Source organism: Opisthocomus hoazin, chromosome 1 (genome assembly GCF_030867145.1).
Source record: "Opisthocomus hoazin isolate bOpiHoa1 chromosome 1, bOpiHoa1.hap1, whole genome shotgun sequence".
In the NCBI taxonomy this organism is placed as follows: Eukaryota; Metazoa; Chordata; class Aves; order Opisthocomiformes; family Opisthocomidae; genus Opisthocomus; species Opisthocomus hoazin.
Window position 1 is genome coordinate 125863148 of NC_134414.1, and position 25700 is coordinate 125888847.

Here is a 25700-nt window from a genome sequence, read left to right on the forward strand (position 1 = left end):
GTAACTTTTTAGTGTTTGAAGGCCTGCAGAAAAATAATCCATAAAGCTACCAGCATATTCACAAGACGCAAATAGAATGATGCCTTATGTGGTATGCTGATATAAAATTATGAAAATGGTGGGAGAATTTAAAAGAACTTTATGTATTTTGGTTAGAGCAAAAAAGGTAGTGAATTTGTGTTCTCTGCCCCAGTCTATCTATTTTGAGCCTTGTTTTCTGAGGTCTTGCCAGCATGTATAAAGTGTCTTCAGTCGCTCTTCACAATGCAAATTTATTTGTCATTGAATTAAATATTTGTAAAAGCTACAGTATGACAGTATTAGACACTGATGCATCCAGTCTACCTACAGGACCTGGACAGCCAAGGCAACCTGAGGTGTTAGTTTCTCTGTAAATGTGACCCTCTTTGAACAGAGAAACTGATCTCTGTAATCTTGAAGTCTTGGTATTCTTGAAACTTTGGTATTTCTAATGAAATTTGTGGTAATATGATGGAGCAGAGCACTGTTCTTTAAAAAGTGAAATACGTGCTTGTAATGAAAATAGTATCAAGTCTGTGTTTAGTCACATCTTGCAGGGATTAACATGGCTTAGTGAGTCATTTGTTTTCTAGCTGTTCTCTTTCTGACAAAGAAAAAATACTGGTGGCTTTGTTTTTTTTCTCAGTCACTTGCAAATTCTTGCTGACAGAATCAGCAGCAAGATGGTTATAGGGTATGTGATGGTATGCATCAAGCCCTTTCTGTTTCATTAAAGGTGAAAGGTACCTGTGGGAAGAGAAGAATAAAGACTAAACTGATCCTTGAGGAAAAATAACTCCGAATAACAAGTATTTCCAATATTTCCATCCCACAGAAATTTCAAACCAGTGTAGCCCTCTGCCATGCCATAAAGATGGATATAAGGATTGCATAGATGGGCAAGCCAAATACACATGTGTCTGTAAACCAGGATGGCAAGGAGAGAAATGCGAACAAGGTATAGTCTCTAATCTCATTATGGTGTTAGTTTTCAGGAACACAATTATAGTTCTACGATTACTGAATAGTATCAGATCTTTAAGTATACTCACACAGTTGGTCAACGAATGCCTTTCCCTGAGCAGAGATTTTTGTTTTGTTTTCCTTCTAGATATAAATGAATGTGAAGACTTAAATGGAGGTTGTAGCCAACGCTGTTCTAATTTACCTGGAAGCTACCGTTGTTTATGTGAAGATGGCTACTTCATGCATTCAAATAAACGGGATTGCGGAGGTAGGAAGTGAGACTTAAGGAGAACATTACGTGACAGTACATTGCCTGCTGTCTAGTGAAAGAATTTAGTCCAGTAGTTCCATAAATGCTCTAAGTCAGCAGAAGCTTGCATTGCCTCTGAAAGATGCAGTCCTGCTTCAACGTGGCTGCTGTTTCCACCTGCAGCTTTACACCACTGCAAGAATTTAAGCAACCATATAGTGAACCAGACCAAGGAACTGAGGTGGGTTGAAAGCAATTGAGGAAAAACAAAAAAAAAGAAAAGGAAGAAGAAAAAAGAGAAAGGCTATAGATTAGATCCTGCTTCATTGCTAGAGCTGTGTAAAGCTTGTTTTGGTCATTAACCAGTTTCACACGCCCTTTAAGCATGCTGAAACAAGTATCTAGAGTGGTGCGACCAGCTAACATTGTTACCATGGAAATCCTGTCTGGTAAACACTGGTTTAGGCAGAATCACTCCTAATTAGTGATGCCGCTCTTTTGGGAGTTTGAAGTTCATTGGAGATGAAACTATTAATGAGTCTAAAAATACTCTTAATGGAGAGAAAGATTTGTCTTTTATTCACCCAGCACAAGTTTTTTCTATACATGCTTGTGTCTGTTATTATTGGCCATGACCTACATGCTTCATTCCATTCCAGATAAGGACTACATATCAACATAATTAGCAATTCTTACTGCATAGTTAGAAAAAAATACAACCTCTTTGCATTTTAATATCATATTTTATTGCTGAACTATGCCAACACTTTTAGATGATGTAAAATAATTTAAGAGGCCAGACTTGAGGGCCATCTCCTGCTGTCACTTCTTCCTTTAATCTATATATTTTTTGTGAATGAATAATTTCCAAAGAAATTCCAGAAGAACAGAAGATTGCTGTTTTGCCAAAAAAGGCAAGCAAGCAAGTTGGTTAGAATCTCTGTAATTCTTGGAAAGACACTGGAAAAGTTGGTTAAAAAAATAATCAAAGATAAAAATACACTAATATACCTTAGTACCCAGGGTACTAGTTTGGTCATTTGATAAACAGCATTTAAGTGTTTCATTACATCTAACCACAAAATTATACGCCTAGGAATCTGGAGTACACACAGTAACTGTAGAAAAGTAGGCTGAGTTCAGGACAGCTTTGACTTGAAAAAATGTTCTGGGAGTCCTAACAAGCCGATGGCAGAATCTGTTCTCCGTGTGCCACACCATTTCCACAACTACTACAAAACCACAGAGAAAACTAGAATGATCCCTGCACATACAAGTCAGAACTGAAGTACTGCCAGGGATCTGATATTTTCCTGTCCACAAGACATTTAGTAAGATTGATATGCAGATGTGACAACTGCATCCAGTTGTCACATCTGCATTTTGAAAATGACATTGAAAAATTGGAAACAACACAGAACATAGACACTAAAATGGTTTGAGGGATAGGGAGACAGTGAGGGACTTGAACACCTGTCAGCATAGCCAATTAAAAGATGATTGTGACATGAATCGATCATAGCGTGTAAGAAACTCTGATAGGATTATCGTGTCTTTCTGGATGTCTTTTTCTAAGATAGGATTTTATTATGCAGTCTGGTTTAGGTTATACAAAATATGCAGACTGTTTCTCTTGTTGTCTCCCTAGCCACGTGTCCCTTTTCCTGTTAGCCGCAGAACACATGAGAGAATGAGAAAGGTAGGCAGGCAGACAATTCGTTTTTCACTGAGGGCATGCAGGAGTGCCTCTTAGAGACCTGTGGAAATCTGTATGGCTATAGCTGTACTCTGCTATGAAAGCATGGTAAATCTAGCAAGAAAGAGACAGTTTGCCAGCTTCCCTCAGTCTGCACAGTTTTGGATTGGGTTAGGAATAAAGGGTATGCGAGAGCGCAACTTGTTTTTAATAACAACTTCTTCGTATTTCTAGATATAAATGAATGTGTATTACATCCAAACATCTGTGGGACAGCCATCTGTAAAAACACCCTGGGGAAATATGAATGTGAATGTGCAGAAGGCTACACGTATAATTCAACTTCGAAGAACTGTGAAGGTAGGTCTTTACCCACTCTGCCCCCACTTTCCCTTTCTTTTATCTTCCCTTATTTTCCCTTTTTATATTCCCTCCAGCATGTCACCTAGTGGTGTATTTATTAATCTTCATATTATTTATTACAATATAAGTCAACTATTTGTTCTTTCAGAGGTTCAGTCAGGCTATATTACATGTAGTCTATACAGTTGCAATGACTTGCTCCCAGCCATTAAGAGGGTTTTACAGTATACTCCTGTGTCCTGCTGTATGCCATATAACTTTCTCAGTTCATGGGAGCTCTCCTGTCCCACTGTAGAGAGGACTTTCTGTCCAAGCTCTCAAACCAGCTAGCATGTTTTTTTCAGATAACTTGGAGCAATGTATTGAGGATCCAGACATTACTAGAGTGTCTTGTACCTTGTTTATAAGCATCATTACAGTTACAGGGGTGGAATATTTGATGGCAGTCAGTTTAATATATGCCCCTAACCCAAGACAAGTTATAGCAAAGCAATTAAAAGTACTTATTTGGCAATTCCAAACTGGGCAAGACAGTTGGGAAGATTTATAAATAGACAATTGTCAGAAATTAAAACCATGCTTAATCAAGTTGTCCAAAAACCTAAAAAGCTTGTGTTTATCCATCTGATAGGCTGTTTAGGTGCTTATTTGGTCAGGGGCTCAGTCTTTGTCCTTTATATGTCCTTAGATCTCAGATGTTGGAAAGAGCTTTTCACTAGGGTCATTGAATTCCATTTAAAATAGCATTCAAGTGTCTAATCTTTCCTCGGGTATGTAGTTATCCTAGAAAATAAGTGTTAGAGTGAACTGATCTCCATTCTAGGCTGGAAATGACAAATATGACAGCTGCATAAAAGATTTTGTATGAAGACCCCACATTTAAATGAAAAATGTTCCTAAATATCCAGAAAAGGAGCTATGAGAGAAGGAGCTGCACCAAAAGAAGCTTTCCTCAGGAGTATTCTTTTCTGAAATGAAAATCTGTAACAAAGAATTTCAGGATGAAGTTCTATAACAATTATAGCAAAGTTGAAAAGTATGGATAGCTATCAGTAAAGCAGCAAGAAGCCATTCATACACAGACTATTATAAAATAACTTTTTCAAGTATTGAAAATACCTGCATAATTGTCCTAGAATGTATTTTATTTCTCTCTACTTGTTAAAGTTTCTGTTTAGTACACACATCAGAAATTAAATTTCAGTTGTAGAAGAGATATATAAGCTCTTACGGTTTTACTATGAAGTAAAATGTTCTACATTGCCTGTTTAAGAAAAATACAGCAGTGACTGATTTTTATTTTAAACGCTGCCTTTAAGTGATTGCCCAAAAGGACACAAAAGTAGCTTCTTGCTGGCTGTGACTCTTTTGCTCTGTGGCTCTTCATGCAGCTTTCTAGTGATACAGCTTTGCACAGTGGTAATGATTACATATTCAGATGTCTGCTCTTTGTCCAGTTACTGTGAGATTAAAACGTTACTGACAATTTTGTGTGCCTGCGTGCAATGAAGCGAGAAAAACTTCACAGTAATTAATCTAATTCTCACTCCTCTTAGTACTTTCTGCAGATACATGGGTTGCATCAAATTGAATTTAAGTATTGTTTTTCTTCTGAAACATGGATTGCAGACGGCTGCAAGATGAGGACATTAAAACGAGTAAAGTCTTACCTCCTAGAAGGAGGATTATACGGCTAAGCTTCCAGACCTTGTTGTAACCACATTAAATGAGTCACCAAATCCTGTCTAAGGACAGGATTGTGCAGACAGACAGGAATGTAACCTTACAGAAGTACTAAATGACATTAGCTTTTCATTGTCATATTGCATGTAGGTGGCCAAATTCAATTACTCCTACTAGAAAAATCAGTTTTACATACATTTATGTACAAGTATCTCTATGATAACAGATAGAATTAGAGTGGAATAGAAGAGCATTTGTTTTTTTTTTCCCTCACCCATTCCTAGGAGAATGTTTCTACAGTTCTTCGTCCCCACCTTTTGGGATACAATGTCAGTGGAAGATATCTGTACAGTCCAGCCTTTGTTTCATGGAAGACATACAATTTTAGATACAGAGTTTGATTATCTTCTTCCCGCCACCTTTGCAACTGCAAACACCTTGCCACAAAAGGGGTAGTGGGAATGAGTAAGTCTGCTTATTGTGAGACAGGGGGTCTTGCAGTCAGTATCAAGGAGGCAAACCAAGCTGAACCCATATTTTAAAGAATGACCTAAGTTCCCCATATTCTTCTTCCTTCTCTGAAAGGGCAATTTCTCTGAAAGAAGGGACTGAACTAGTTAATCAAACACACATAGTATGTCTGTATTTCAGAGGATGATGAAAACTTCACTGTTGTACTCCATCAGCCTGCTACACAGCAGGAGATGGTTCTCAGCTTGACAGAGCAGAGGTAAGCAATCATTCTGGAGCTAACAGAAGTGACTTGGAAGAGTCCTCAGTAGTTCATGCAAAGAGCGAACGTGAAAGTTGGTATCAAATAGAACAGCCTATATAAAGAGCCATCCAGCTTCTGAAGATCAGAGGGTAGAATGGGAGATGAGTGGAAGGAGGTAGAAAATACACAAACAACAGCAGAAGACTGTTGAATCCTGTAGCTTTTACAGCCACACATCAGATTGCCATGTCGTCAGGAAAACTGACAGCATGTGGCTGGATCTTGAGCAGAACTTTAGTTCTGGTTGTATTAGCTCCAGTACAGAACCGTACAGCTTTTTCTTCTGGTAAGATCACATACAAGGGAGTGTAACTGAGCACAGACCCTTGCACTGATGACTAACAGCAAAGGAGAGGAAGAGGAGACATTTTAATAATAGGGAACACTTCAGCCAAACACGAGACCAATTTTCTCAACTTATTCATGAGTTGTTGGCCATTTAAATAACGTAGAAACTGCTAGCACTTGGCAGTAAAGCAACTTGCCCATGATCATAAACTGCAGCAGAGGTAGAAATCAGAATAGCATCCACAAACTGGTAAACATAGTATCCTGTTTTGGAAGGAGATTATGAATGGTCCCTACAAAGTAACTACAACATTCCTCCAGTAAGGTTTGGGTTTTGTTGTTTTTTTTTTTCCTCTCTTTTCTGCTCTCCTCCCCCAAGCAACAGAAAAAAAGTATTTTGATCTAAAAAAAAACCTAGCATGGTATAAATGAGATTTTTGAAATGCTTTAGTACAAAATTGTTTATTCCCACCAGAAGGCCCATTTGTTTTAAAGCAAGTATTGCAGTTTCTTTCATCTGAGGCCCAAAATCACCCTCATTAGAGTCTCTTATCCAGGAGAGATTTTGTTTCTTTCTATATTAGAAATACAACAGTTACATTAGCCTTTTATACAGCCTCTCATTTCTAAATTATATATCATGTACAGCCTAATAGATAGAAAATGAAGTTCCTTTAGTTGGTTTAGCTTATTCACAGCTGAAATCAGATTCATCTCATTATGGTTTAACACCAACCGGCAACTAAGCCCGAGACAGCCGCTCGCTCACTCTCCCCCAGTGGAATGGTGGAGCGAATCAGAAGGGTAAAAGTGAGAAAACTCGTAGGCTGAGATCAAGGCAGTTTAACAGGTAAAGCAAAAGCCGCACATGCAAGCAAAGCAAAACAAGGAATTCATTCACTGCTTCCCATTGGCAAGCAGGTGTTCAGCCATCCCTAGGACAGCAAGGCTCCATCATGCGTAATGGTTACTTGGGAAGACAAACCCCGTCACTCCAAATGTCCCCCCCCTTTCTTCTTCTTCCCTCCACCTTTATATGCTGAGCATGACGTCATATGGTATGCAATATCCCTTTGGCCAGTTTGGGTCAGCTGTCCCGGCTATGTCCCATCCCAGCTTCCCGTGCATCTGGCAGTAAGAAAAACTGAAAAGTCCTCGACTGACTGCCTAGCAACAACTAAAAACATGAGTATGTTATCAACATTATTTTCATCCCAAATCCAAAACACAGCGCTACACCAGCTACCAGAAAGAAAATTAACTCTATCCCAGCTGAAACCAAGACAGTCTATTCAAATAGATGCTGTCTGAAACTTAATTATTTATGAGATTATTTTAAAAGGTATTTTGTCCTGAGATTATTTTGGTTTTGTGTGAAACAAGTATGTCCTTTCTCCACATACTTGCCATATATACTCTTAATACTTTTAAGCTGTCATGATATCTATAGGGAAGGGATCTCACCCAGAATGGCGTTTCTGCCATAAAAGGTAGTGATTTATTGAGATCTCTTTCAGTAATTCAGCCACCTTACAGCTCAGCTTGTTACTGCATTACAAATCAGATCAAATTTTCCCCAGCTCTGCACACAAGGCCTCTATCATACTAGTCTTACACACCCAGCAGGTAATTCTGGATTGTAAATTTTGCATAGGAGTCATCCATTAGCATTAGTTTAGCTGAGCAGCAGTCACCTGTTGGATTCATGTTATGCCAGAGAACCCATCTTGTCCATTATTTCATTAGTTTTCAGCCTGTGCCACGAATAGTCTGAATAAATCTTTCTGTATGCTTCCATTTCTCCTAGATATTGATGAATGTGCTGAAAATGTTTGTGCTCAACTCTGCGTAAACTCTCCAGGAAGTTACAGCTGCTATTGCGATGGCAAGAAGGGGTTTAAGCTCTCTAAGGACATGAAGAACTGTGAGGTAAAACTGCACTATGTAAAATTCCACGTGAAAAATCACAAAGTTGGGTATTTCTTGATGACAGGATAACTTAGATTAATGAAAACAGGAAGCTATTTGAGAACAGATTCTAAAATTGCTGAGAAAGTGCCGGGGACTCTGAGCTGCGGTTTGGCTCACACAGCAGACCTGGTAGGGATTTGGATGCCATTCAGTTCATGCATGCTCATTTACAGGAATCCTGTCAAGAGAAGCTTGCCATAGCCAGACATCTTTATTCCCTGCTTCTTCCAAAATATGCCCCAGCTTTCTCCTACCACACAAATAATTCCTGTTCAACTTACTCAAAAGCCAGAATACACCATTTGTCCATATGTTCCCAGGTTTTCCTTAGACTGCACAGAAGTTTTCATTTGCTCTTTCAGAATTACTCTGTGCTTTAGCAGTTTGGGTTGAAAAAGCTGGTTTGTCTTCCACAGTTCTCATCTGCCATAACTTAAGAAAAAGCACTTAGTAATACTTGCCAGTTGAAGAATATCTCATAGCCAAAAATCAGCTGTTCTTGCTCCGGTTGAAAATTTACATTTTTTGATAGCAGGGAGTTTGAAACTGAAGAATCCCAGTGCAAAGATTTTCTTGTGAATGGTTCTCTGTATACTTTGAAAGGTTCAGGCAGGCTGGGACTTGTTATGCGAGGTGAGCTCAGATAACTGCCAAGAAAAAAAACCACCTCTAACATGGTAAAACAAAATCAGGCTTAAACTGTATGAACAAGGTCTGATGCAAGTTCCAGCATGTATGTATTAGATCTTGTTTGTACTTTGTGAAATTTAATATCTGAACAACACTTGCAGTCATATGTCATTTTGCTTATTTAAGAAATAGAAACAGCATCTTCTGGCCTCATTACATGTTATTTTCAATACTGTTGTTCAAAAAGTGATGAAGTCTCTGTCTGGAACTTAGTTTCAGGCCTTTTAATTGGAAAACAAATAGTTTAATCAGCTGAAAATACATGCAGGCCAAAGACAAGTGACACTAGCAGACGAAGTGAAGTAGCCACACAATTCAGGATGAACACCTATACATTTAATGAAACGTCTACATCGTGAATACATTGTTAAATTTTACCAAAATACAATGTCTCTTGAGAACAGAAAAGCCCCTTCACACCTATTCTTGATCGTTGTCTTCTGTAGGATACTGTACTACGATCATGTAGAAGATATTCAAAGGGTGTTTTGAGGAATAACTTTACATCAAAGAGACTTTTAGACTCCTGCTAGTTGATGAGACAGGTGCTTTAAACCACATTCTGGAAGAGTCTTCCCACCTCTCCCCACATGTGGAACCTAGTTACCTGTACCTAAAGGAAATCAGAGTGCTTTACTTTTAAAACATAACTGTAGATATTACTATTATAATATCACAGTTTCAGAAGACAAGTCAACAGTGCCTTAGAATGGATACCTGGCATTTGTTTACTGAATGTTTTACTAGTTTAAACTTGCACTATACATAAAATAGATGTTATTCCTGCGTATAAATGTCTTTGTTTAAAACTTCAGATAGATGAATACCTGAAAGAATAAGCACCATTTTCCCCCTTTCATTGCAGCTGCAGTTGCCTGACTCTGACTACTCATATTGACTTTGGCTACAGCATTAGGATTAATCCCAGTTTTACATAATATTGTAGGCCTTTCTGTTGCCACAAATATTTAGAGCTTCTTTTATAGTTTTCCTGAGAATATTGTCTTAAAAGCTTCATATTCCCACTAACAATTCAGAGTATTAATTCAGTGCTATTCCAGCAGGAATTGTGTTGATTTCATCAACATTCCTTTCCAGAGCTCAAACAGGACAAATACATTCAAGGAACAGCCAGACAGAAATATTTTCTGTTAATCTGTTACTTAAACCAGTTGTAGATTGTTACTTTTTGTTCCAGGTGAATGATTCTAGTAGTATTAGAAATCAGCTGTGAGTAGTTGTACATCAATACTGATAAAGAAAATAAAACGTGGTTTTTTTTAGTTTTTAATTTTTTATTAAATCTTCTCAAGACAGAGCTCTGGCCCCATTCACTTCTAACACCTGATCAGGTTTAGATTCCAGACAACTTTAATAATGGAGCCTGGCAGGACCCTAGTAGGTGGGTGTCACAGGTCCCTGGTGAATTATCCTCCAGCAGCTTAAATATATGGACATTTCAAGCAAAGAGAAAAACACCCCCCTTCATTTGTACATAGGTATTCAAGTTTAAAAAAACGAAAAAAAGAAAAGAGAGAGGTAAGCCATTGCTTTTAAAAAAAAAAAACAAAACAGGCTAACAGCAAACAGCAGGAGTTGCTTCATGAAGTATCACAATGCATTAACAGCTTTTTTTATTCTCTACCATTTTTAGTCTGTTACTGCGTGTATCCCACTGAACCTTGAAAAGAATTATGAACTGCTTTACCTGGCAGAGCAATTTATAGGAATACCTGTTCTTTATTTAAAGTTTAAATTACCAAATGTCACGAGGTAAGCATTTGCTATTGATAAAGTATGCATTGAAATTATGGACATTTGTTTCCATTAATTTTCTGATGGTCTAGAAGGAGTGCATGCATAAATTATATCACCGTCTCCCCAGTGATTAAGATACCTTCATATGGAGAATGAATTAACTCAGGTTCCTACATACACTAGCACTTAGAGGAAGCTAGAGTCATCTGAAAGCAGGCAGGCAAGAGTAATGTGTCTGGAGTCAGTTTGCAGCATCTCTTATTGGTTGTACCATGTCCTTGAGCCACCTCACCAGCACAGACATCAGTTGTCTTACATGGCAAAACTAAAACATCAGTACGTTTCTTCCAGATACCCCAGGAGCAGGTAGGAGGCAGCAGCAGCTGTGTGCCGGCCTGGAAACAGTACACAGCTAGAGCAAGACGTGCACTGTTGGCATTCCGATGTGATCACATCTCTGAATAACAGAGTTGAAGTCTTCCAGCTATTACAGTCCTGGTTACCAGTGCTGTTGCAGCGAGAGGTGTGCGGACTGGAGAAACAGTTCAAAGAGATCCAGACTTGAATGGGCAAAAAAGGAAGAGGATTGAGGGCAGCAAGTTTAATAGGCAGTAGGTCCTGTTGGTTTGTGGACAAGAGAGCAAAAAGATTGGTGCTTCCTCATGGCAGAGGCTTAATCTTTCCCTGAAGGAAAGAGCTGAGGAAGGTGAGAGGCAGTGATACAGATACAGGAAGGCATTTAGAATTCTCAACATAAAATTCAGATGTTACAGGAAAATAATTACTGTACAGCTTCCAGTTATATATGGGAATGGCTTTCATTTGGATATTGCTGCTAATTCTTCTCTGGGTAGCAGCTGTGACATGCTACAGACATACTGCTGAGAAGCAAAACCAGGCCAACGCTTCCCCGCCACCACTGTGCTTCCTTTCACAGGGTGTTCCAAGGACACAGATAGAGCACAGTACCGTGTCTAGAGCGCTGTCTGTGTGATTTCCTTTACAGCTGTCAGAACAATTGCTGATGGTAGCGACCTCTTTATTACTCTTGGATTTCTTCACTGCGGCAGCTGAAATTGCAGCATTCCTTGACTTACTGACCAAACAATTTGAAAGTAACAGCAGCACCAGCTGTTGAGCTGGTGATCCCCAGAGCCTCAGAACCTTACAGAAGGACATAAATATTGAAAGCTTTTTCCTCTGCCCCTATTCCAAGTTGACCAGGCATGAATGCTTTCCTGGAAGACCTTTCTATGATGGCAAATGTTTGAAGCCATCTTAATAGTCCCTGTGTAAATACAGAATAATATCTCTGTGGGTCTGCATGAGCAACAATGACATCTAGTGGACAAAGAACAAGACTGAGAGTGAAAGCAACCCAAGTTCTTAATTACAGCTCCCTTACTTGTTTCTTTTGTTGTCTTCGGCAAATCCTAACTTCCAAGCGCTTTGTTTTCTCCTTTCATCCTTAATCTGTTTTGTCTAGTCTAAACGTTCTAGGAGACAAAGATTGGCTTTCGCTATACTTGCACTCTCTGTCTTCCACTGCACAGGTATTATAATGTAAACCATAACTTTGCTACATGTAGACGTTCAACCAACTGCCAAGATCCAGACAACAAATCCTCAAATTAGAGAATGACATATAAAAGGCAGCAGTAACCAAATAAAATTGCTAGGTTATAATTTTTGTAGGACAACACTTGGCAGCCCTGTTGTGCTGAAGCACATCATAGATCATGTATTTTTTCTGCATTGCATCTCCACAAAATGCAATAGGAATATTACATCTATCTTCTTACTCACAGGGGAGTGATATCCTTCACATGTAAAGCTCATAGCAGATTTGGGAACTGAACCAAGGCTTTTTCAAATCCCAGCTCAGGGTGTTAATCTCAAAACTTCTTCCTGAATTCACACGAACAAGACTTACATTAGATTCTGCGTTTGACTAATTGTGTACAAATATCACAACTGCTCAGAGACAGTTACCAAAAGGTTAATATCTATGAACATTTTTTTTTATTTTTTACCCTATTAATGAGTTGTCCTAGGCTATACAGTATTTCATGTTTCCTGTCTTCTTATTAAGATTCCTTCTTCACAACTCAGATTTACAGCAGAATTTGATTTCCGGACATATGATGCAGAGGGAGTTATACTGTATGCAGAATCCCTTGACAACACGGCATGGATCTTGCTTGCTCTTCGTGATGGGAAGATTGAAATTCAATTCAAGAATGAATTTGGAACAAAAGTCACCAGTGGAGGCAAAGCTATTAATGATGGACTATGGCATATAGTAAGCTGGGTTTTCCTCTCCCCTTTCCTTCCTTTAACCCACTACGCGAACATTCTGTCTTGATAAGTAAAATAGGGAGAAACTAAGCAACTGCTAAAAAGGCTTAAAATGATGCCCTCAAATCCCAGATTTAAAAATCAACGAAGAAACACGCAAGAATGCCTTACATCTGGGAAACTGTGGCAGTTATTTACAATGGAGAAGGAGGTAATTACCACTAGCTGACAACATAGGAATTATTCTTAGTACTTGTGAAAAAGAAAGCAGCAGAACATTAAAAAGTGTGGTTGCATGGTCAATTGCATAGTTATTAGATACTTTGTCTAGAGAGCAAGTTTTACATTTTCTATACCAGAAACCCAGCTTGTTCTTCAAGCTTGCATACGTAAGATGAAAGGCCTGGCTCACATCATCTATAAATCACAGCAAGTTATTAACATCAGTTAAGTTTTGGTTGGTTGGTTTTAAAGGGGGGCAGGAGAAGCTAGGATTCTGCATAGACCTCCTGTTTCAGTTCAAAACAACTTCCTTGAGATTAAGATTCTGCTTTGATGCCTAATAATAGTGGGAGCAAGCTTTGAACCTCTTTTGACTACATCCCATCTGAAGATTCAATCCTCTGCAGCAGGTTGCAGTGGCATGGAGAACTGTATGTCAAATGTGGATTAGATTTAGAGCAATTGTAGAAATCAGCTTCTTGAAAACTCTGTAGCGCATAAAGCAAACTAATCAGCTGGATGGGTTTTCGCAGGGGTAGCAGTGGAAGATCATCCTCCTGTGGGTGTTCATGGACATGGACAGTTGTCATGATTCAAGTTTAAATATGCTGTAAATGTTCACTGCATTAAAACTATTTTACAAGTTAGAAGCTCAGAGAAACATTAGTATTGCTTCATACAATAATGAGTATTTAAAATATTCTACATGTTTGTGTGCGTATATATATAATTATTTGTATTTAATTCTAGATATCAGTTGAAGAACTAGAGCACAGCATCAGTGTAAAAATAGCCAAAGAAGCTGTGATGAGTATCAACAGCCCAGGAACTCTTTTTAAACAATCACAAGGTTTCTTGGAAACTAAGGTATACATTGCAGGACTACCTCGCAAAGTGGGCAACACTCTTGTTAAACAGGTAACTAAAATAATAAGAGCAATGTTGGTCAATACTGTTCTGTTACTTGTTTTTGTATTGTTTACTGAGTAGTCACAGAGGAAGGAAGAGTGGCATGGAACCCATTTAGAAAATGAAAATCAGGTTATTAAACCACTGTTTTGAAAGTAAACACACATGAAGCTTTGTAGTCTGTCTTCAGTTAGGTTTCAGTTATAAAAACACGGCAATTACAGTCTAATCTTTCAGGATTCTGCAGCCTGTTTTCTAATATAGCATTAAGATTGCCTAAATCACCACCACTTCTGCTGCGAGACCATTTCAGCGTGATTCATGTTTCTGTTGCTGGCTTTTGCTAGGTTCTGAATAGGTATGGAATCCACCGTGCAGGCAGCACAATGAGCTTTCATTTTTACTAGGTTTTATAATAGCCTAGGCTAGACAAGGCACATAATTCTTTCAGTCTTCCATCCTCAACAGCTCTGTCTTATGCTGGGGATGGGTACAGTCAAGTCGTTGCGACTATCTGCTTCTCAGTCCGGGAGCCATCAAACTAATTGGCAGTCTAAACAGAGAGGCAAAAAGTAACCGTACAGTAGAGGCTGCACTTTTTTTTTTTAAAATTCATTTTTGCTCAGAAGTGAAGCAGAGGGAAAAAGTTTGAAGCAATGCAACAACATCCCCTTACCCAAATAGAAAGCAATTCCAAAAATGTCTTTGTACTTTGGTACAAGGAGAAGTTGAAACCTTGAACGAGGAACAGTGCTAATGATCATTGTCTTTCAGCTACAGAAAAGCTGTATTGACCTAAACAAAAAGGACAGCATGAGCTTTAAAAATTACAGAATCACAGAATCACAGAATGGTAGGGACTGGAAGGGACCTCTATGCGTCATCTAGTCCAACCCCCCTGCCAAAGCAGGGCCACCTACAGCAGGCTGCACAGGACCTTGTCCAGGCGGGTCTTGAATATCTCCAGAGAAGGAGACTCCACAACCTCCCTGGGCAGCCTGTTCCAGTGCTCCGTCACCCTCAGAGGGAAGAAGTTCTTCCTCATGTTCAGATGGAACTTCCTGTGCTTCAGTTTGTGCCCATTGACCCTTGTCCTGTCTCTGGGCACCACTGAAAAGAGCAATCTATTTTGTACAGATCACTGGCATCAAAATGAGAAATGTTATTTAATCAGAAATACCTTTTGAAGCCTGAGGTACTAAATGCATGCCATTTGTTTTCTCCCAGCATCAGTGCTGTAACCTATAGCATTGATAAGACTATTACTGGCTACTCAGAAATAAGTTGATATGTAAAGTAATGCCTTATTATTAACATTTTTAAAACAACTTTGAATGCAGACACATAGTGCTGTAATCCTTCTACAGATTAACCCTCGGCTAGATGGGTGCATTCGTGCCTGGAACCTGATGAATCAGGGACATTCAGGTGTAAAAGAAGTTATTCAAGAAAAACAAAGCAAACACTGTTTAGTAGGAGTGGAGAGAGGATCCTTCTACCCTGGCACTGGGATGGCAAAGTTTCACATAAACTATAGTAAGTATTTTCCTGTCTATTCCTATGTTTTTTGCTGGACTAGTGATGGAACTGATGAATTCTTAAAAGAAAGAAAAAAGATACGCACAAGCTAAAGCTATACACCACTGCATCCAGCAATGGTTCCCATAACTTCTGTTAGCAGTTTGTCTGAATGAGAATTCTGATCCCGTTGGTGTCATCCATTTAATTTCTGAAGTGCTTTAGCATAGCTTAGGAAGCGTAATCTTTATTTGCAAAGGATGGGCACTATTGAACACATTCAGTTTCCAAAGGTCTAATTCTGTCCCCTGTTCATCAGTGGAGAAAGCTATCATATTAATGGCAGAAAAAGAAGATTGGGGAGGAGAAAAGGATCACTGATAGTTTTGTGTATGCAATTCTACTTCCTATGCTTGAGAGCCCAAAATGAGACATCTCTTGAGCATCGTCCCGAATCCTGTTGTCATTATACTCTTCCCCATCCCAAATGCTGTGCTATCCTTCAGCCCTGATCTCAGAATCACAGAATCACAGAATAGTAGGGGTTGGAAGGGACCTCTGTGGGTCATCTAGTCCAACCCCCCTGCCGAAGCAGGGTCACCTACAGCAGGCTGCACAGGACCTTGTCCAGGCGGGTCTTGAATATCTCCAGAGAAGGAGACTCCACAACCTCCCTGGGCAGCCTGTTCCAGTGCTCCGTCACCCTCAGAGGGAAGAAGTTCTTCCTCATGTTCAGACGGAACTTCCTGTGCCTCAGTTTGTGCCCATTGCCCCTTGTCCTGTCACTGGGCACCACTGAAAACAGCTTGGCCCCATCCTCCTGACACCCACCCTTCAGATATTTGTAGGCATTTATAAGGTCCCCTCTCAGCCTTCTCTTCTTCAGGCTGAACAAGCCCAGCTCCCTCAACCTCTCCTCATAGGGGAGATGCTCCAGTCCCCTCACCATCCTTGTAGCCCTCCGCTGGACTCTCTCCAGTAGCTCTTCATCTTCCTTGAAGTGGGGAGCCCAGAACTGGACACAGTACTCCAGATGAGGCCTCACCAGGGCAGTGTAGAGGGGAAGGAGAACCTCCCTCGTCCTGCTGGCCACACTCTTCTTGATGCACCCCAGGATCCCATTGGCTTTCTTGGCAGCCAGGGCACACTGCTGGCTCATGGTTAACCTGTCGTCCACCAGGACACCCAGGTCCCTCTCCGCAGAGCTGCTCTCCAGCAGGTCCACCCCAAGCCTGTACTGGTGCATGAGGTTGTTCCTCCCCAGGTGCAGGACCCTGCACTTGCCCTTGTTGAACCTCATCAGGTTCCTCTCTGCCCAGCTTTCCAGCCTATCCAGGTCACGCTGAATGGCAGCACAGTCTTCCGGTGTGTCTACCACACCTCCCAGTTTGGTGTCGTCAGCAAACTTGCTGAGGGTACATTCTAACTCTTCATCCAGGTCGTTGATGAAGAAGTTAAACAAGACTGGGCCCAGTACTGACCCCTGGGGGACACCACTTGTCACCAGCCTCCAACTAGACTCAGCGCCGCTGATGACAACCCTCTGAGTTCTGCCGTTCAGCCAGTTCTCTATCCACTTCACCGACCACTCATCCAGCCCACACTTCCTCAGCTTCCCTAGGAGGATATCATGGGAGACTGTGTCGAAAGCCTTGCTGAAGTCAAGGTAGACAACATCCACGGCTCTCCCTTCGTCTACCCAGCCAGTCATGTCATCGTAGAAAGCTATCAGATTGGTCAGGCATGATTTTCCTTTGGTGAATCCATGCTGACTACTCCTGATAACTTTCTTTTCTTCCACTTGCTTCATGATGGCCTCCAGGATAAGCTGCTCCATCACCTTTCCTGGGATGGAGGTGAGGCTGACCGGCCTGTAGTTCCCTGGGTCCTCCTTCTTGCCGTCATCCCCAATCCTTTTCATCCCAGGACTGGCTATTCTTTCCCAGGCCTTTTCTTTAAATTCCCTAGCCCACTTCAAAAGATTTCTCCAGCTTTTTAGGTTCTATGCTTCCAACCAAATTATCTCAGAGTTTCCCATGCCACTCAAGTTTCCTCAACTTTCCTCCCATTCATTTGCTAACACCGTGCTGCTGTGACTCCTCCTGACCTTTGTGTTTGGGGCTGCTGCCATGACTTCACCCCCTCTCCTTTCTGTTCTCACCTCCCCTCCCCCCAAATCCAAGAGGCTGCCCACACCTACTGCTGCCCTTCTATGAGCTATTATAGCCCACTGCCTCGCTGCCCAGTTGGCTTTGTGTAGGAATATAACCTCACCTCATATTTTAGGATTTCTGCTTCCTCAGGAAACTACTAGATTTGACGGAGGGAGTGTAGGGGAAAGAGATACTGGCAGAAAAGATACAAAAGATAACAAATACCTCTTTAAATAATAATTTTTATATTAGCTTCACTATGAATGCATCATATGAAATTCTGTTTGCACCCTCTGCATGTTTACTTTATGTACCTGGATATTCCCATTTTAATAGTGGAACTGCTGTGGAATGTGAAAGTGTATGAGAACTGCAAATCTACTCAGGGACAGCAATTTATGGTCAAATTAGATTTTTGAGTTTAATTTTGAACTGACCTCTAATGAATGTGGCACCTGTTCCACATTAGAATGGAGACAGTAGCAAAAAAAAAAATAAAAATCCAATAAGCACTGAAGATTAGGGAAGATGCAGGATTAAAGGTTGTTTTTTGACTTTTGTTTTTGGTGTTTTTTTTTCTACTTACAGTTCTTTCTGAAAGTTCCAGAGTTCACTGTTTTTTCTGGAGAGCAGTACTACTTTTTCCAGCATGAGAGCATGTTAAATACTAATTTTTAACACCATATTAATTTTTCATTACCAGATGGATTTATTAATTTCAATTATTCTTTTTAAAACAGATAATCTTGACAGTGCTGAAGACTGGCTAATAAATGTGACTATGACTATTCGCCCATCCGCAGACACTGGTGTTATGTTTGCCTTGGTTTCTAATGAAATAGTGCCTCTTGCCTTGTCCATAGTGGACTTTAACTCTTCTGACTCACAGGTGATCTTACAATTATCACAGCAGCTGATATGCATATAAGTCACACCTCTTGTTTTTGTCTCACTTAACTTACTACTCCATTTGTGAAAAATCAAACTTAAAAAAAGCCACTCATGCTTACTTGCAGTGGAGCCAGTAGGCTGAATTAGTATTTTGAAAAGCACTTAGATCATGTAGTGATGTGCAGAAAATACATTACTATTAACGATTGCTACATCAGTGAGTAAGCACTAAGCGATCTTACATCAGGTACTATCCATTAGATCATGTCTTCTTTAACCCTCCAAATGCACAAAGCAGAAAGGGGAATACAACAGAAGTAGAATGATGATGTTATAGTAGTGGCATGGTGTTAGTTTCAATTTATAAACAGATCTTTTTGTCCTTAAGTTTCCATTTACATCTGTTTACATCAAGCATCCCAAGATAGAATATAATTATACACCATGGCTAATCCATGCTTTTGCCCAAAATAAGAACCTACAGTGAACACTTGGTTACCTTTGAAGCTGTAGCAGTACTCCTTTTGCCTTTAGGAGAAACAGGATTTCACCTCAGAACCATAGCCAAAGATTTTTTTACAGTGAACTTTCTCACTTATAAATTTAAGAATATAAGTGAATGGCATTCATCAGCAAAGGTGATGGTTATACATTGGTAACTTTTTGGTAACTTTTCCAACTTAAGGTACCACTTTTTAAAATGTGGCTCTAACATTTCTTTTTCTTCTACTTGCAAATGTAAAATGCATCCAAACTAAGTATAATTGTGTATTAAAGTTACATGTGACATTTTTTGTGACCTACCATTTTTCCATTTAGAAAATCATTGTGACCATTGGAAACATCACCGTTGCACATCTAGAATCAAAGAAATTATGTACACCCAGAAAAGTGCTGGTCGGACTTCTGGTAACCAAACAGCAGCTTGAACTGTCTGTTGATTCACACACAGACAGAAGCAATTCAGAGCAACTGTCTATCCTGCATCAAGCAATGATGGCAAATGTTGTTACCTACTTGGGAGGCCTGCCAGGTGAATTATATTTCTTTTCGTTAATTTGATTATTTATACAAACCTGATTATATTCAGCCTTACTCAGGCTAGGAAAAGCCTACAATTGCACAAAAAAGAAACAGGGTTTTTTTCCCCTCAAATGCTTCTTGTTTTATCCAGTCTATTCAGCTTTTGAGGGAGCCTACTACTGAGCAGCAGCATTATTAAGCCCATTAAAAGGCATGAGTCTCTCTCTAGAGGTTTGAATTTGGAAAATGTCTTGATTTTTGAGCTGAGGAGGAGTGAGCATTGCATATTTCTGAAATGCCACCAGCTGGCACAATGTGGGAAGTGCATCAAGCATGTAAGAAAGTCAGGCATTTGTAAGTAGATTAAGTGTCAGAAGTGCAGAAGGAGAAGTCAGGAATACGGTTTCAGCAATTAAATTCTGGGCAATAGATGACTGGCAATCTTTATGTGACAGAAAATGTGTAGAAACAGCAAATATTTTGTTTAAAGCAAGCTGCAGGAGTACCCCCAGTCTTAAGACATGTACAAGCATTATTTTGTACAGGAAGTGTACATATTCTTATCAATAAGATAGTTTGACTTCAGGGTGAATCATCAATCATGCCACAGATGAAGATTTTTCAAAGCATGAGATCCTCACACCTGAAAATTGGTAAAGACACCATGATTACAACATTACTACTGGCAGGGCTTTTCTGTATCCTCTGTTAAAGGTGTTTTAGGGAGAGTAAGTCACAATTCCTAAGGAAATCCTAAAACTTTGAACAACACAGCCTTGAACTGACATGCACTTTACATGTAGGCTGCTGTGTCATGGCATTGCCCAAGATATAGCTGGTCTTTATCTGCAGTGTGTTTCTTCTGCAGGAGACAAGGGTGCACAGGAGTAGAAAGAGGGGAGGAACTGTGTATCCATTGGAGAGGATCTCTTTAAGCATTTCTTCCAAGGCAGCATACACAGGGGAAGTTGGAATTATGGTACCACCCTCTAGACGTGCTTGTCAGAATAGAAGCAAGGTGTTCAGGGCAGCACCACAGGTACCACAGCTTCTGTCTGAAGTGGTGGTTGCTTCAGCATCCAGGCCCGTACGTTGAAATTTACTTGTTCTCTACAAGTTCATACACTGGTAATCAAGGAGGTAACAAGGTTTAGGCACCAAATAAGACAATTTCTCCTCTATTTTTGTTTTTGAATGGATATGTAGTATCTTGGAAACCAGATAACTGGGTAAGTTCAATTCAAATTGAATGTGTAGGATGAGAAGAATGCACTAATGGTGCAGTACCATCACATATTGCAGTAGGTAAGCGTCAGTGTAATACCTGCTGACTTTTAGAAGAAGAGAGATGAAGTCAGTATTTACTTTGTAGAGGTGAGTCAGTGGGTTAACTGAGCCATAGTAACTTAACTAAGATTCTGGTCATTTCTTAGACCTCTTCATCTTTGTGATATTTAAATGATTGTTTATAGTACATTGCCAGCTGCAAAGTAATTGGCACCTTAAGAGCTAAGACCCTGGCTTTAGTGATGCATCCCAAATAGATAAGAAGCAAGTATTAGTTACTTGCTGATTCTTAAAAGTAAGCGTAATCTCTCAGTTTTAAAAGGTATCTTCAGCTTGCAAATTAACAAAAAACTCTGTATGTGTAAACAGTTTCTACTTAAGAGGTCTCATAAAAGCAACAAAAACCCCCACATTATCCAAAGGAACCTCTTCCACAGCAGCCTCTGTTACCAAAGAGAGAAAATATAGGAAAAACTACTTCACAGTACGGCCAGTTTGGCTATACCAATTAATTTACTCATTCTCACTCACCCCTGAAAACCTCTGGGTTTCATGCATTTCATGAAGACCAGAAGTCCCCACTTTTGCTACACATTTCTTCAAACTAGTAACAGCTTTGTGAGTATGCCTCTCTGTTAATTAATTCAGCACAACCCATGCAGGCTAAATGAGTCTGGCACAGATCTATGACAGCGGTGGTGTTACTGGAGCACAAAGAGCAGAAGGGCACAATTCTACAGGACTTGTTTGTGCCGTACCTCAGCTTACAGCAAAATAAAGTGACAAGGAAGCAACATTTCTTGTTCCCCAGACCGTCAAGTCTGTCTTCTAGGAGGAACAGGATGATTAACATCTGAAAAAAAAGACGATGCTCTTAGGATCAGCTTCTAGGCATCGTCATTCTAGTTGGTGAAGGTACCTAGTTCATCGTATGCCTTCCCTGTAGGAATCCAGTTGCACCCTAACACATCGGAGCAATGCCTGCTTGATTTTGTGCTTAACACATTGTTTCCTGGAAGCATATCCCATGATCTGATTTTGCCGTAACCCAAACCATACCTAAATGAGCAACAGATAAAGTGAATCTTTTACAGACAATTCACTTGGAAGAAGCAGTAAGGAAGCAGTAAAACATGTGGGGTTCCCAGGGGGCCCCTGTCTGAGAACTTGCAGATTTGAATCTGGAGTAGCTTCCTGGCAAAAGTGAGATAGTTCTTTCTTTGACCTCTGAACCTGTGAACATCTGTTTGTAGGTCAGGACAAGAACAGTGGACTCCAGGAAAAAAACTATTAGTTCATTGCTGTTAATACAGGAAATGCTACTATGAAAAACATTCACATAGTTAGGTTTCTGAATGGGAGAAGACTTCTAATGCATATTTCAAATTTTACTGACCTGTCTCAGCTTTGCTGACTTCATCTCAATCTTAAAGAAGAGAGAGAAGAGCTTAAGTGTTTCCTGCCAATCTGCTCTTTTCTCCCATAGATGACTAATGGCTAGGGAATGGAGTGTTCCCCATGTTTTCGCTAACTTGAAAAATACATAAGAATTTGCATGCCTTGGCCTAATAAATTGAATGTGTTTCTGTGCAGATGTTCCTCTGGGTGCTACGTTAATAACTGCTTTTTATAACGGCTGCATGGAGGTGAAGGTCAACAACAGACAGCTGGATCTGGATGAAGCCATTTCTAAACACAATGACATTAGATCTCACTCATGCCCATTGATTATGCAGTAACCATTCAATTCTTAATTTTACTTTTTTCTTTCAGATACAATTTGCGTAATTAGTCTCATACCATAATGAAGCCTGTATTATTTTATTCAAGATGTGCCAGGAAAATAATTAACAGCATGTTTTTCCTCCCTTTTGTATAGAATGGGGGGGAAAAAAAATCTCTTTTCAGCTCTAAAGAGACAATCAAGATCAAAATTCTGTAAAATGTTCTTTTATTCATATCGTTGATAAATCTTAAAGCTAGATTTATCTTCCATGCTCATACTATGCCCTTTGATATATTTAGTTTCGAGGGTAAGTTCAGGAAGTTCTGTTTAGAACCGATTTTACTTATTTTTCTTATATCAGTGTAAAGTTACAAGTTGCAAATTTTGGTAATCTATTTGAATCCAAACAAAACCATTCTCATTAAACTTTTCCAAGCATAACATACAAAGAGAAATCTCTACAGGTTTGTAATATGTGCTTTTCGTAAAGGAAAAAATGCCCCGGAATCCGGAGTCCAAGCTCTCTGTGAATATGTTTACAAGTTGTATCAATATTGGTAAAGCAACTTCAAAACTGAAATGTTTTTGTAAGTAGCTCAACTTTTGAAAATAGCTCTTTTTATACTGTACTGGCTTTAATTCTTCTATCTTAGGAACCCAGCTTTAGACTTTTAACAGGGTTGTGGACCAGGTTGGGTAATTTACTCTCAAAGCGGGTTAAAATATTTCCCAGGCAATTTTGGAAAACCAAGGAGATGGCATGAAGGAAGGAGCTCTGGTCTTCACCTGAGGACATCAAACTGGAATTGCTAAGTAAAGCTGAGAAGTTGTGGCAAACTTTTCTTGTATTCGTGACAAATCTAGCACTCCTCAATATGGGCACCCTCTTATGGTCTTGTCATATTCTCTTTATTTAGGTCAACCTTACATTCACAGAGTCCCAGAAGAGATTTATGTGTGAGCCCTGTTACAGCTGTGTTTCTGACATACTTGAAAGCCTAAATTTTGCTAGTAATATCAGAGTGTAAAGCCATGTTCTGCTCAGACAACTTTAATGAAACAGATAATTAGAAAAGTATTGTTTTCCTCCGATGTGCTCATTTCAAGCATTTCTAATATTTCTTTAACATCCTTCGAGTGTTCTTTCCACTTCCAGCCTCATTTTCACATGACCAGAAGCCTCCCTGTGCAGCTTACCTAGTGGTTTTGTTAACCACAAACCAAATAAATAGCAAGAGAATTGCTGTAAGCAATGAATATATACTCTCACCCATCAACCAGAGAGACATTTATCTGCCAGGATTCTTGACCTGAGGTTTGCTTTCTTTGCTTGAGACTTTGAAGTGGAAATGTATGTATGGAAGGATGGATTGTGACAACAGTCATTCTGAGGATTGCTTTTCTCCAGAGATACTCCCAGTGACATTAGTGAGGTTTCCTTCATTGTTGAGTACTAAAATTAGTACATCAGTACTGCAGAATGTGAACCCATCCTTCAACATTATTGCTTGGTCTGAGGTTATTGTTAATTTCATTTCCCACTTGTGTAATGTAATACAGGTTTTGCTCCAACTTTCGCACCAGCCAGCCTCAGTACGGTCTCTGAGTCTGTCCAGCACTGGCTCATACATAGCTGCTTATCAGCAGGAATACCGTACAGCTGACACCCAGGGGCTAATTGCCAGTCAACTACTAGTTTGCTTTTTTAGGATGACATCTAAAAAAAGCTTTGATTTCTCCATACTCCATCGAGGTGAAATAACTGCAGGAAAGCATCCCTCCCTGCTTTCCTCCCATCCCAACACATGCATTCTTCATTTTGGCCTAAGCTGAGGAATAACTTGGCTAAAATAAGCAAGTTTTGCATGCAAGATGGAGCTGAATTGGGACTTTCGACATCAAATACATGTGATTACTTCATTTATAGTTTCTTAGCAGCACCCACTGAATTCTTGGGTCAGCCTTGTACGACAAACACAGAAATGATGAGATAAGAAACAAAAAGTAAAGCATCAGAAGTACTCTAAATGCTTATGTCAGCCTGTGTGAACAGGAGAAAAAAAGGTTTCTTTAGTTTGGTTGGGTTTTTTAGGTTTTGTTTGTTTAAGTGTAATAAATGGTATAGAAGTGAAATTAAAGAAAACAAAAATCACTTAGTTTTCCCACACGGACACTATTTCTTTTTGTTTTCATGGAAGAATATTTTAGAGTATTGTAGTTACAAAGAAACCTCTGCACTTTTTTTTTTTTAATGTAAAAGTGCCTCCCTATTGTAAGAATTAAATAAAGCAGCATTTGCAAGTTTCTTTTCATTTTAGGTTGTATTCGCATGTCTTTGTTCATTGTCAGTGTGCAAGACTTGTTCTAGTGGTCAAATGGCTTACTTGGGAGAAGGTGATAATCTCCAGCATCAAAGAGAAGAATTGGCTCAGTATGCTGTTCAAATAGGCATCCATATTGAGAGATCAGTGAAAGTTATTGATTCTTACCTCTTGTCCTTTATCAGATGTATTTCAGGCATAATCATTTCAGCAAGGGCCATTCAGTGTTCATAGGGAACAGCTGGACCTGCTCTGTGCTTTTGCAGCTCCTGTGCACCAAGTGTTACAAATCAGTATGTCCCAATTTCCTTGAAAATGAAATCTAGTCATGGAATTGGTTCTTGTTTATGCTAGAGCAGCTTCCTGCTTATATGCCTGATCTAGACTTACTTTACATGCTCTAATGCCTGCAGGTCTCCTCGTAGAGATAACTGGCTAGATTGTGTGCAAACACCTTCACTATTGATATTAAAGATTAGCTCTAGAGCTGTCATCTCCAAAGAAAGAGAGGCCAAACTCACTTTCAGTCATTTCAGTCCTCCTTATCACTGAACAATGCACTAATGTTGGTCCTTCAACATCATAAGTATGTGCTTAATTTTTGCTGCCTCAGCAACCTTGTTATATCAAAATAACCACCCTGATTTGGGAGTAATTTCATGTTTTATCTGCCAAAAAGAACAGTTACATACTGAAAAAAAATTAGAAACAAGTAAAATCATAAGAACTAATACCAAAGGGATAAGTAAGACGTTGCTTTGTGAATAAAAAGAGAATTGATACTCCAACTGTGGTTTTGTCCCACTTTCTTTTCCTGACCACCATCTTGCAGCAGCGGTTCAGAGCTAAATGAGCCTGGCTCGTGTCATTTTAGATAGCTTATTACCTGAT

At 39.6% G+C, this 25700-nt stretch overlaps 1 protein-coding gene across 1 annotated transcript in view; it reads left to right on the plus strand.

Annotated features, from left to right (window-relative positions):
• The window catches only part of PROS1 (protein S), a 34044-nt gene extending 9244 nt beyond the window's left edge, over positions 1–24800 (plus strand). Inside the window, exons 5-15 of the mRNA XM_075434949.1 lie at positions 857–979; positions 1133–1255; positions 3168–3293; positions 7850–7971; positions 10358–10476; positions 12574–12763; positions 13732–13899; positions 15258–15426; positions 18302–18450; positions 19272–19485; positions 22356–24800. Coding sequence (XP_075291064.1) covers positions 857–979; positions 1133–1255; positions 3168–3293; positions 7850–7971; positions 10358–10476; positions 12574–12763; positions 13732–13899; positions 15258–15426; positions 18302–18450; positions 19272–19485; positions 22356–22501 — 1649 coding nt within the window. The 3' untranslated portion in view covers positions 22502–24800. The remainder of the gene's footprint in view (positions 1–856; positions 980–1132; positions 1256–3167; positions 3294–7849; positions 7972–10357; positions 10477–12573; positions 12764–13731; positions 13900–15257; positions 15427–18301; positions 18451–19271; positions 19486–22355) is intronic.
• The last annotated feature ends 900 nt before the right edge of the window (positions 24801–25700 follow it).